At 41.5% G+C, this 12,393-nt stretch overlaps 1 protein-coding gene across 10 annotated transcripts in view; it reads left to right on the top strand.

Annotated features, from left to right (window-relative positions):
* Window positions 1-9,872, top strand: part of LOC121299880 (rabphilin-3A-like) — a 79,453-nt gene extending 69,581 nt beyond the window's left edge. For all 10 annotated transcript variants that reach the window (XM_041228067.1, XM_041228066.1, XM_041228069.1 and 7 more), the window contains 12 exons: window positions 1,580-1,648; window positions 1,954-2,004; window positions 2,459-2,683; window positions 3,750-3,829; window positions 4,196-4,270; window positions 4,536-4,645; window positions 5,515-5,641; window positions 6,264-6,320; window positions 6,745-6,896; window positions 7,336-7,417; window positions 7,560-7,656; window positions 7,991-9,872. In XM_041228067.1, coding sequence (XP_041084001.1) covers window positions 1,580-1,648; window positions 1,954-2,004; window positions 2,459-2,683; window positions 3,750-3,829; window positions 4,196-4,270; window positions 4,536-4,645; window positions 5,515-5,641; window positions 6,264-6,320; window positions 6,745-6,896; window positions 7,336-7,417; window positions 7,560-7,656; window positions 7,991-8,121 — 1,256 coding nt within the window. In that variant the 3' untranslated portion in view covers window positions 8,122-9,872. The remainder of the gene's footprint in view (window positions 1-1,579; window positions 1,649-1,953; window positions 2,005-2,458; window positions 2,684-3,749; window positions 3,830-4,195; window positions 4,271-4,535; window positions 4,646-5,514; window positions 5,642-6,263; window positions 6,321-6,744; window positions 6,897-7,335; window positions 7,418-7,559; window positions 7,657-7,990) is intronic.
* Window positions 9,873-12,393: the final 2,521 nt, after the last annotated feature.

The following is a 12,393-nucleotide window of genomic DNA, read 5'->3' as shown; positions in this document are numbered from 1 at the left end:
CAAGATTAGAATAACTACTGTTACAACCTGTGAAATTATGTAACTCTGTGTAACTATCAAACTAAAGCAAAACCAAATAACCTGAAGGAGAGGAGGAAAAAACTGCATCTCTGTGGATCACCTCATTAGCATCCCTACCAGATTGTAAAAGATTTTGATGCACAATGTCAAAGGCTGAACAATTACCTTTAACAGAAGTCGCTGTAATATGCAAATATTTTTTGCACCATTTTTGTTTTGTAATTTAAATTTTCTGCTTATTTTTCTATTTCTTACCAACGGTTATCTCATCATGTTTGATGTATTTTACAAAATTGACATCTTATTATGAATGTGAATGGACACGGTGAGCCCTTTTCGTGTGGATGTATGCTGCTACCCATTGGTTATAAAGGATTTGCACATCATTTTCTAATGGTACTTTCCCAGACAACAACGCCCTATTGCAGGGGAAGTATCCCAGACAGATAGCATGCAGTAAATGGGAAATCCCGAATGAGCCCCCGCTTTTATTTAAAGCAGTGAATGACACTGTATTACAGTGTCTCAGAATCCCTGTACTTTGTGGTGGCTATTCCTGACCAGTTGATATTTTAAACTAGGGTTCAAGTAGGCAGCTGTTTTGACTGCTCATTCGTTGGTCACCAACATTGTTGAGGTAGACCCAGCTTAAATCCCTAGAATGTAATACAATATAATATGCATTATAAAATCAATTGCTTATAGGTGATAGGAAACATGTTATTTCTTAGAGTATAGACATGCTGGTTCTGTATAATGCAACAACAAAAAAAAAAGAAAATGAAAATAAGATTGACTTTAAGTTACAATAACTTTTACATCATTGAACACAATTCAATCTCACTTCGGAAAGTTTTTAAATTCCTATGCTGTCTTGGATTCTGCTTTCTTTCCACTGCAAAAGGGCTCTCTTTGGCTAGCATACACACATTTCCCTTCAGTATGAACCAAAGGACTAAGCCAAAGAGCTTTTCTCATTTAATGGTCTGTTCTATATTTTTAAGATCCCAGAAGCTGACTTTTATAGTACAGGTAGTGATACCAAATGCAGCGGTTTACACTTTTGAAATCTATTGTAGCAAGCAAACAACTATAAGATCTTGAGCACTACCAGGGAGGCCAAACCCTTGGTTATCAGTGCTGGGTCTAATTTTCATGAACAGAAGGGAATCTCAGACAAGGCAATAATTGAGAGAGATTCATTTTAAACAGAATAAACTCCTGCGTGCAACTGGCTCAGAGTGTTGGATTAGAGAGAACGCAGTCTGTGCCTCTCTGTTATGCACGAGGATTACAGCATTAATGCCACTGACTTTGAGCCTGGACTCTGCCAATGAAACAATATGAAGGGTAACTACCACTGTATCTAATCTTTACAAAAAAAAGCAAGACTTTTAACAATTCTGTCTTTCTTACATGTATTTACCCTGTAAGAGAGCTTTACAGGCAGGTAAGACTTAAGGGTGAGGATGGAGTAGCCAAACCCCTCACAAACGATAGAAATACCGTCTGACCTCTCTCCTCTCACCCCCCTTCTGCCACCAATGCTGCCCTCTAGCTGCAAAGCGAGCCAATTCTGTCCAGGCCTCCAGACCAGCTGCAGCCCCCTCTGCAATGGCTCAGCCAGGTAAGGATCTGATAAATCTGTTTTCTATTGCCCACTGTCATACCATTATTTGGAGGTGGAGGCGTAGCTTTAGCAGTGATTGCAAAAAAAGCCAATTATTGTATTGTTTAAAACAGATATTATTGTACTTGAATAAATCTTTCAATAATGCTTGATGGTACAGTGTGTCTGTTAGAGGACTTTTTAGTGTTGTTTATTGCAATTAATATTTGCTGTGTATGTGTTATGCTGTGTTATGTAAACCATGTGCTGTACTGTACATTCCCTGTAGGATGCCAGCTTGTCATTCTGTTTGTGTGCTGCAGGTGGCAGAGCAGCTCAGAACCCAGTTTCTCGATACGCTGAACAGAAGCAAGGTATGTCTACATCCTGGGGGTAGCTGTTCCTGCCAGCATGAAACGTTTCTGAGACGTGTTACCGGAGACTGTCGTAACATTGGTATAGTGTATAGTGGTGAAACTGTGGCTGGTGGAAATGACGACCATCAGGGGGCACATATAATCCAGTGAAATACCTCACTGCAACACATGAAGTGATGCACTAGGAAGCAGAAGCAACATTTCCTCTATAGCAGTGTCTTATATCAGCATATCCCAAATGAAAGTGTAGCATACAAGCCAAAGATCTTCATAAGAAGCAGCTCCAGTGATAATATTGCTAGCTCTTGTAAGATATGAGACACTTTTCTAATCTTGGTTAGCACTCCTTTTCAGCTGAGTGTAGTGTAACCCATAGCTACTAATGTAACAAACGCAGACAGGGATTCTTAGCTGCTCCTGTCACTAACTCCAGTTCGACCTGGCTTGCCAGGAGGTCAGCCCATGGCTCCGGGACAGATGGACAGCGGCTATTCGATTGTGCCACAGCGGGACGACAGAGCTGCCGCCCCAGTCAAGGAGGAGAGGAGGCAGCCGGCCCCTTACACCCCTGTCTCGGCCCCCCCAGCACAAGCCCCGCCAGCCCGGCACCAGCCCCCTCCTCCTCCCCCTGAGGAGGACGAGGAAGAGGCCAACAGCTACGACTCGGACGAAACCAGTGAGTGACTTGGGACAGGACAGTGCAGTATTGCAATCGTGATGTTTCGCAATCATTCTGAGTGGTTTTACTGAGTTATTATCAATTTTCTCAATGTGACAATGTGACTTTTCAACTCTAATTTCACGTTCTCACTAATCATGGTCTAAATAGTGTTATTTTAGATCATGCAGTCCAAGACTAGTGCTGAACAGGGTCTGTGAAACCAGCTGATAGAGCTGAAAAATGGCATTGTCTCATGAATTCAATGGGATGAGGAGGACTGTTATTCCTAGCAATTAGGACTTCCCAGACAAGCTCAAAGCCAGACGGATTTAGAAAAAAATTCTCAACTGAACATTGGAGCAGCAGAACACTGAACTACTCAAAGTGATTACAAACACCACCAAACAGTAAAGGGAAATATATATCCAAATGAAAATTGAAACTACTTACTGTTTAATAAAATATATACCGTACTGTATATTTACTGTAGTACAATATCTCCAATCACCTGTGTGAAGAACTGTTTCTTTTGTGCAGCGGTGCACACTGCTGGCCCTTGAGGTCTGTTACTTTATTCCTACCAGATCCTAAATAACTTACTCAAACCTGCAAAGGAAGGTTCTCGCTGGTGGAAGACTATATGTGATTTGTGGCCTATGCACAAATGTCAGTGAACGCCAACTGTCGTCGCCCCTGTGATCAGTCTTCCACATTGAAAAAGGCGCTCTACACCCTGTATAATAGCAAAATATGTTTGAGAAAAAAATATACATTTCACGGCAGAATAAATAATCTGTTAACTGTTGCAGGCCAAATACAAACGATTTGGCGAGCCAGATGCAGCCCCTGGTGCCTATCCCTGCTATACGTAACCATGCGATGCCAATTAAAATTGACACAATGCACAAAAATGCAATAGCTCAACATCGAATCTACTGATACTGGTATAGCTTGCATTATAAATACAGATATTTTGTTCCGAAGCTGGAAGCGGTCTGTGGAAAATCCTTCGGAGGCTGGGAAGCACTGTTCTGGCTGATGGCATTCCCGTGTGTAACGTCTGTTTCATTTTCAATTGCAGCAACGCTGGGTGCGCTAGAATTCAGCCTGCTGTATGAACAGGAGAGCAGTTCATTGTACTGCACCATCATAAAAGCCAAGGTGAGCCAGCTGTCTGCAGTCTAGCCTCGCAGACTGCCAGTTTTCCTATATACAATATCTCCTGGCATGAACTATGGGCTTTGTTTGTTTTATTTTTTTTCTTCTGTTTCAACATTTTTCCACAATTATTTGCTGAAAGAAAACTTATAGAACTAGTAAGAAACACCCTAGATGGACTTCAGCGCTTCAGCGTCATCTTGAAGTCTAACCATCTTAATTGTTTTTCCACATATTTATTATTCTTTTAAAATATTCCTGCCTTGTCATTGAATATCATCTGGTAAGGACAAAGTTATGATCAAGATAAGAGTAATAATATGCTATAAAAAGCCAATGTCTGACTTTGTATGTGTCTGTGTTCTGTAGGGATTGAAGCCCATGGACTCCAACGGACTGGCAGACCCCTATGTCAAACTGCACCTGTTGCCTGGAGCCAGTAAGGTATACCCAGTCTAAAATCAATAACTTTGTACTGTGGACTGGGTTATGAGAAATCATAAGAAATTCCAATACGGGACAAATTCTGGCCTTGCTAAATTACTCACTGGCTACATCCTATTTTAGCTTAGACATTTCTGCTGGTTTATTCAGCTCTCTGAAACATGATTTTATTGTAAATAATGGGAGCCTTAAAATGTATATGTTTTAACGAGGATATTGGACTGTATCTACTGCAGCCTTATGGCTCATGTCTTGTGTGTTTCAGTCAAACAAGCTGCGCACCAAGACTCTGAGAAACACTCGCAATCCCACCTGGAATGAGACTCTGGTTTACCATGGGATCACAGACGAGGACATGCAGAGGAAAACGCTGCGGTAAGGAAAGCTGAACTACAGTGCCACTTATTGGGCCCAAGACTACGGCTTTGGGCAGAAAAAACAAACTTCATTTTTGTCTGGTGCGTACGCTTAGAATGCGCACACTTTTGATTGTACACATTTTTACAACAATACAAAGAACAAAGTCGCTTGAGCACGAGATTTAAAAAAAGTTCCTCATTTAAAAAAACAAAACAAAAAAAAAACCCCAAGCATTTATCTTCTTCTTTTTGTAGGGCAGCGTTGCAGTCAAGGCAAGTGGCAGGTACAGCAGAGGCAGGAGATAGGAGATTGCAGTTAAATAAACAGAACAAAAATTCCAATAAATGCACCCCAGTCTTGGTGCAGGACAGCAAGCACAGCCTGTTGCTCTCAGTCCTTTCTCTAAACTAACCACTGCCAGGAACAAAGGAGCTTGTTCCTCTTTGATATTATGTGTCTGGGCTTAATTGACCATAAGCTAATCAATTAAGACTCAGCCGCATTCTGCAAATGGATTTGGGAGGGGTGGGATTTTAACCACAGGCCTCAGCCCTGCCTCACTTCTGTAGTACAAAGATAAACCGAGTCTTTAATATTAATAAGCTAGTGGAGACCCAATTATAAGTAAAGTAGCTAAACTACTGTACAGATTTATGAGTAATGTGTTACATACAATAATGTTTTTAGAATAGTTCCTTCAGAAGTACTGTACTATACTAAGCCCAGCTCAGCTAAGCCTGTACACCTTCTGTCCTCTTCGACCTCTTCTCTGCCTTTCTGCTCCCCTCCCATTCCCCTCTATCCTATTCTTCTCCCCATCCTTCTCATTTCACACCACAAGCTGATGAAAGTGTGTTAAAAGCCTGCTTGCTTTGTGGTTTCAGAATCTCTGTGTGTGACGAGGATAAATTTGGACACAACGAGTTTATTGGAGAGACCAGGATGCCCCTGAAAAAGCTGAAGTTGAACCAGAAGAAGAACTTCAACATCTGTCTGGAGAGAGTCATCCCTGTGAGGCTGTTTTCCTTTTTAATCTATATTTTAATGGCCTGGTTTGCAATAGTAAAGTTGCTTGAAAAGGACCCACTTTTTGCCGCTTATCCGGGCCCTATTTGACCTCACACTAAGAAGACTCCCATACACTATTATGCTATGTTTCCATCCATCAACTGAACTGAGTTGAAAGAGATTTTAAATCAATCCCATTTGTTTCCATATGTAGCTTAGCAGAACAGAACTGTCTTAAATTAGAACTCTTGTCAGACCCCTTTTGAAGGATGAAGTGAAACACTGAACCATATGCAAATGAGGAGGGGTTATAGAAACGAACCCCAATATTCAAGATGTTTGAACCCAGTTTATTGGCCTGTTGTAGTTGGATTGCAGACTCTATTGAGAGAAGTGGCATTAGCCCTGCATTTGAATTTTAAACCAGGTGATATTTTCTTGTGGTGGTAACGTTGCGTTTTAAGGTTTGCACAACCTTGGATCACAAAGTACCTAAACCGTGGCAGTATATAGACTCTGTGCTGTTTAGATGATTACAGCATGGGCCCATTGAGAGCAGGTCTGATAGAGAGGGTCTCAGCAATCTTTTGCTCTGGAGAAGAACTCTCTATTCTTCTTTCCCCAGATGAAGCGTGGAGGAACAGCAGGCTCTTCACGAGGCATGGCTCTCTATGAGGAAGAGGTAAGCCCAGCCTTATAAGAAACTAAGCAGGTTCTACTATAGTTCATTGAAACTGCTAACAGGAAACTAACTCATTTAGAACCTGCTTGGAATACAAAACAGGACTGGATCTTGAGGGCCAGAATTCACCTAAGGGAAGGAATTTCATGATACCTTATTTAATTTTCCGTGATACCCAAGTGTAAACCAGATGATAAATGAATCAATGTTGTAGGGCAGATTAAACTGCCCTATCAGGCAGCCGGGCTGTCTGTCTGACTCCCCTGTTGTAAAGCATGGCCAGTGTAATTGATTCTTTGCCTGTGTGAAGACATGGTATAATGATGTCTTTTCTTGCCTCGCTTTGTTTTCTTGTGTGTGATAGTGTGCCTAGAGCTGTATTCCGGCGTGGGCACAGTGTAATGGTGTGTCTGTGTGCTCCCAGGCAGATCACAGTGGAGAGGTGGAGGAGCGGGGAAGGATCCTGGTCTCTCTCATGTACAGCACTCAGCTGGGGAGGCTGATTGTGGGCATCATCCGCTGTGTGCACCTGGCAGCCATGGACGCCAACGGCTACTCGGACCCCTTCGTCAAAATGTACGTTCACTTTTTATTCTGTCATACTAAAAGAATCAGCAGTAATTCTCATCTCTAAGTAAAGATGCTTTAGGCTGAGAACATGAAAAATGGACTGTAATGGACACTTGTATAGAGTATATGACTTTGTAGCACTATTAGGAACTGGTTGGAAATCTGCACTTTGTGCAAAGGAGCTGATCTAAGTGACTTCTCGCTTGACTGACTTTACAGTGTAAAATGCTTAGAGAGGTTAGCTATTTGTTAGTTGGTTGTAAAAAGGGTAGTAGCAAAGATTGATCTGAGTTGCATAACAGCATGATAGTTGAGTCCCATCTTTTGTATCTCCACCCGGGACATCTGGGATGGCCGTGTCACACGTCTTTAAGCACTGGCATGTCAAACACAATGACTGCACACTGCCACTGGGATTTCTGAACTTCACTCCTGTTTCTTTCAGCTGGCTAAAGCCAGACATGGGGAAGAAGGCTAAAAACAAGACCCAGATTAAGAAGAAGACTTTGAATCCTGAGTTCAATGAGGTAGTAAATTCTTTCCTTGCACAGTTGGTCAAACTTCACGTGGTAAAGTGTAGCTGCCATAGGGAACCATGTGAGGCGCTGACCTGTTAGAGCACACTGCACCCTCACATCTTCCATGAAACCTCTTTTTGTTTTGCTGCAGGAGTTTTTCTATGACATCAAACACAGTGACCTGGCTAAGAAGTCTCTCGATATCTCAGTGTGGGATTATGATATTGGCAAATCCAACGATTATATAGGTGAGTACATTCCTTTCACATCTGGGATCCTGGCTTTGAACTGCCCCTAGTTGACACGTATTGTGATTTTACATTTTAATCCGATTTGAACAGAATTACTATCACAGTCCAGGCTAAATCATGAAACAAAACTGGGCTGTTTTGCGGTCACAACAAACTGGCATTGGGTGGACTTTATCTACAACAAATTAGCTACGGCATTCCAGAGTAATCAAGGAACCCAGGTTATAGCAGGAGCATGCCCCAAACCAGGGTGATGCCAAATTCAGGTCCTAATAAAGAAGCTATGCAGGATACATTAAGTGTAATCCTCTCTCTGTGACTCCCTGTGCAGGAGGATGCCAGCTGGGCATCACAGCCAAGGGAGAGTACCTGAAGCACTGGTATGAGTGTCTGAAGAACAAGGATAAGAAGATTGAGCGCTGGCACACCCTTGTGAACGCGAACCACGTCTCTAGCGACTAGAGGCCCTGCATGAGCAACGCCGCCTCTTTCTCTCGCCGTCTCTCCCAACCCTGTGCTCCGTTTTCTACAGAGGTCTTGTCTTCCAGTGTACCTGCTCTCCCGGGAACGCTTCTGTCCGCTCAAGTCCTTCCCACCCTTGTAGGCTTCCTCTCAGCTGAACATCAACAAAGGGGTTTGCTTTCTTCTGTTTGAAGAAGGAAAAAATCGATTGGTCATTTTATTTGTGTAAACATACATGTTTATATTTAATCTCCACTACAACAGTAAGGCAGTGACTGGGCTAAAGGGTAATTGTAATGGAATAGCCAGAAAATGTAAATGGTGTTTAAACAGAGCACTGTGTTTTTAGCAAATTAGGTTTACTTTAAAACCTGTGTCTAGTATGCAGTTTCTATAATTTTGCTCTGCTGTAATTATGGATGGACTACTAGAGATCATTACTTTTCAGGGCTTTGCAACCGCGGAAATCTTTGTTTTCTTTTCTTGATACACACAGTATAAAAACAAAAGTAACTTGTTTCTTCCGACGCAATATTTATATGTTACTTATGTGCTGTATGGGTACAGTTTGCTTTCCTAGCAGCGCTCCAGAACAGATTTGAAAGATTCACTTTGACGGGAGTGACTGGTTTAGCAGGGAGATGGAGTTTCTCTCAATGTTCTGTCTCATACTGCTTTGTATTAAAAGATCTTCGTCTTCCGTTTTATGATTTTGATCGTAGTGTTTCTGCAAAAGCATTAAGCACCTCTATTACCGTTTTAGATTTCAGCCTGACCTCTAAAGGAGAGAACAGTCCTCTCTCTACGTTTACATGTACAAGGAATCAATCCTCTTTTAAATGATTGTTTTGAATCCGAAATCTATTGGGTTTGGAAACATCAGTGCAGAATATCGAGAGGATTTGGGAATGGACTCATTGCACAGGTAGTTTGAATCTGATTAGATTGTGCATATACATGAGCTACATATCTGGGTCACCCTCCCATCAGGCCCTCTTGAAATCTGTTCAGGATCTCTGTTGAAACTTAGAAACAGTGGTGCAAAACGTTGTTAGTTGCCAAATGTAAAATTTAGCTTAGAAGTGCATAAGTGTCGGTACAATCGCTGGGAGCGATATGATATTGAGAAAAAAACTAAACAAGGTCATTGTTTACATTCAGATTGCAAATGTTTTCACCTCAAGATATCTTCAAACTGCATATTTCCCCTGCTGCTATATAAGGGTACCATATTCCATGGCTTTGTTTGATTATCTCCCTGTAATCATGCCTGGCATGTGATGTCCCGTTCAGAAACACTGGCATGGATATATAGACCTACAGTCCCATGCTCTTTGGAAAGACGTAACCTATACAGAGGGAGTGTATATTCGTATTGGCACTGTCCTACATCCCACTCACAATATTTAACATTATTTACAATGCATAGATTTTTTTCATTTTTTTTCTTTTGTAAAATGTCAATTTGTAGATAATCCTTAACTCCTGTTGGTTGTGCCTGAAATTTGCAGGTGCCCTCTTGCAGGTCACCCCTGGTACCCACTCTGGCAACTCCACTAAAGAGCTACTCTTTGGATACTTTCTCCTGTTTTGACACACAGCCGTTACGGATCCAGTCCCCCCACCCTGCAGTGAGATGAGATGAGGTTAAAAGCTCTAGAACCCCAAATGCAAAAGGGCCCGTCTCGGTTGCATTGTGGTTACTGTTTGCTTGTGGTGCACACCCAGCACTCCTCCCTGTTACATTACCATGGCCATCTGTGTTACATTTAGACACAACTTTAGCTCGCCCCCCCACCCCCACTGCCACCACCCCGTGGAGACTCGGTAAGGGTATGCTACTCTAGCACCTCTGAGCCATTCCACTCCAAGAGGTCCATCCATTGCAGATCTCACACTGCGAGAACATATTCCCTGTTGGTCACTAGATGCCCGAGAGACAGTTCTAAAGTCCACAGATTACTGGGCCTTTATATACAAGGTGCTGTTGTATACTTGCCTACAAACAAGTTTATATGACTGCCTTTGCAAAGGTTAACAGCCTAAGAGAGAGCCTGCTGTAGACACAGGCTCTAAGAATGCTTTAGTGTCCTGGTGGGGCTTCGTTAGTGCTGCTGGATCTGGTTTAATAATTCATGCCGAATAGCCGACAGCTTAAACAATGACTGGGGTTGACGTGAAGCCATTGTTTGAACCTGCAGCAAGCACCAGTCTTTCGTCATGTAAAGATGTAATCCTTATGTTTTAAAAGAAAATACACTGCTCCCCCTTTAGAGGGCGGCCCTTTATACTGCAGAACAGGTCATAATGGCGGTACGGTCATGACTCCCATTTGCCTCGTAATGCCATTACATTAACACTAGTATTCTCGTTATAAGGCGGAACACAAATAGCACAGTCTCTTAATTACGGCTCCCGACTACAGTGTTATAAATGGGAGCATTGTAACTAGTTAAGCAGCTTATTGGCACATTGTTGTTAACTGTTTTGCTTTGCTTTTGGCATTCAGGATTATAAAAGTACTGCTTTCTGTTTTCACTTCAATGGAATGGGGAGAAGGGCAATGCCAACGCGCGCTCCTAATCCGCGTTCAAATGAGCCAGTCCCAGATAGGCAGTACACTCCTGATAGTGCATGAAATCTGAATGTCTGACAGTAGTATTTGTCATGCTTTGTGCACAGGGAATTCATGTCTTAAACACAGAGTTGACTGCATAGAGCTGAGCTTTTCTTAAGCTTTGGGATACAATTACCTGTGAAATCAAGGGAAGCACACATTGTACATTGGAATGACCTCAGTCCTTATATGGCAGTCTGCAAGTTTCATTAAAAAAAACCCTATGCATGAAATGCCTTGTGGACCATATGTAGGTTACTTATTTTCTCTTTTTTTTTAATCTATGTGGTCTTTCTTGACTTGTATCTATCTGCCGCTACCATGATTCCCCGTCTCCTTGGATACAGTACATGGTGGGTGAATGTTGTAAGATTGAGAGCACTACATTTTCAATGCCACTAGTCTGATATTGGTGATGACTTATCCAATGCAATGTTACAGTTTCATGAAGTGGGCCAACTGTGTGTCAATCAATCAATCAATCAATCAATATAATGACGACAACCTGGCAAGAGTTTCACACCACCACAGCAAACATTACAACAGTCTGCGGGGGAATATTTTAAAAGTCAAAGTTAAATAATTCAACAGCAGTCTAGAACAGCTTTTTCAATATCAAACTTTAGAGTACAAGAGTTTTTAATTACATTTTTTCATCAATGTATTATACTCACAAAAACAGGCCATAAAAAAGATTGTATAGTTAACGTATTGTTTTCCAAATCAGGCCATTAGTCTGCTTGCTGCTGGGTACTGTAGTGCTCTGGTTCTAGATCTTCGAGCAAGTTATAAACGTAGTACGTAAGCAGTCATTTCTATTAAAACAAAGGTCAAACTGTCGTAAAAGCATTATAGTCGGATGTATATTTTAAACTGCATTGATGCCTATTTTATTTTTATTACAAAATGTTTTATAGATCAAGCCCATGTGACAAGGATGTCGTCTCAAGTTTCACTATGATTTTTAAGTGGGGAGCATTTTACAACTGTTGGGATCTTATCTAAACAAAGTCGATAACATATTGCAGCCCTTACCTGGCTCAGTTAGAATGACTTAACTGTGTCCTTGTTTTTAAAACCGTACCGCTTCATCTGAATCAGACAACAAGTAGGATTCATAAAACCTTTATAAAGGCTACAAAATGCTGTAGAACTACAGGATGCACATAGTCCCTCACTTTGAAAACCCACACAACATGCTCATTCGTGTATGTATTCGTGCCATGTTGTCATATCATTTGGTACAAACTAAATGCACTGTATTTAAAAACTCAATAGTTTAGGTGCATGTACTATGTGACTCATAACCCATAACACTTTACTGCAATTATTGCAATTTTAATACAATAATTTGGGGTCATTTAAAATACAAAAATGACAATGATATGCATGTTATGTCCATTTTCAAAGTGATTTTGAAGGATAGGTTACGTAGCCTTTATGAAGGTGTTATGAATGCTACATAGTATCTATTTCAAATAAAGAACTAGCGATAAAACCGAGCGTGGGTTTTGCAGCTAGTAGGTTCATAAAAAAACACTCTTCCAGCCACAAAACTGTAAGTTGACTTCCTGAGTAAAATAAGACGCCACCTGAGACTTGCACTTAGCAAAGTGGGTCGCACCTTACCTGCTAGACAGGAAGTAAACGGGGAA

The sequence above is a fragment of the Polyodon spathula genome, chromosome 25 (assembly GCF_017654505.1).
Source record: "Polyodon spathula isolate WHYD16114869_AA chromosome 25, ASM1765450v1, whole genome shotgun sequence".
NCBI lineage: Eukaryota > Metazoa > Chordata > Actinopteri > Acipenseriformes > Polyodontidae > Polyodon > Polyodon spathula.
Note: the sequence above shows the minus strand (reverse complement) of the source record. Positions and strands in the feature narration are given on the sequence as shown.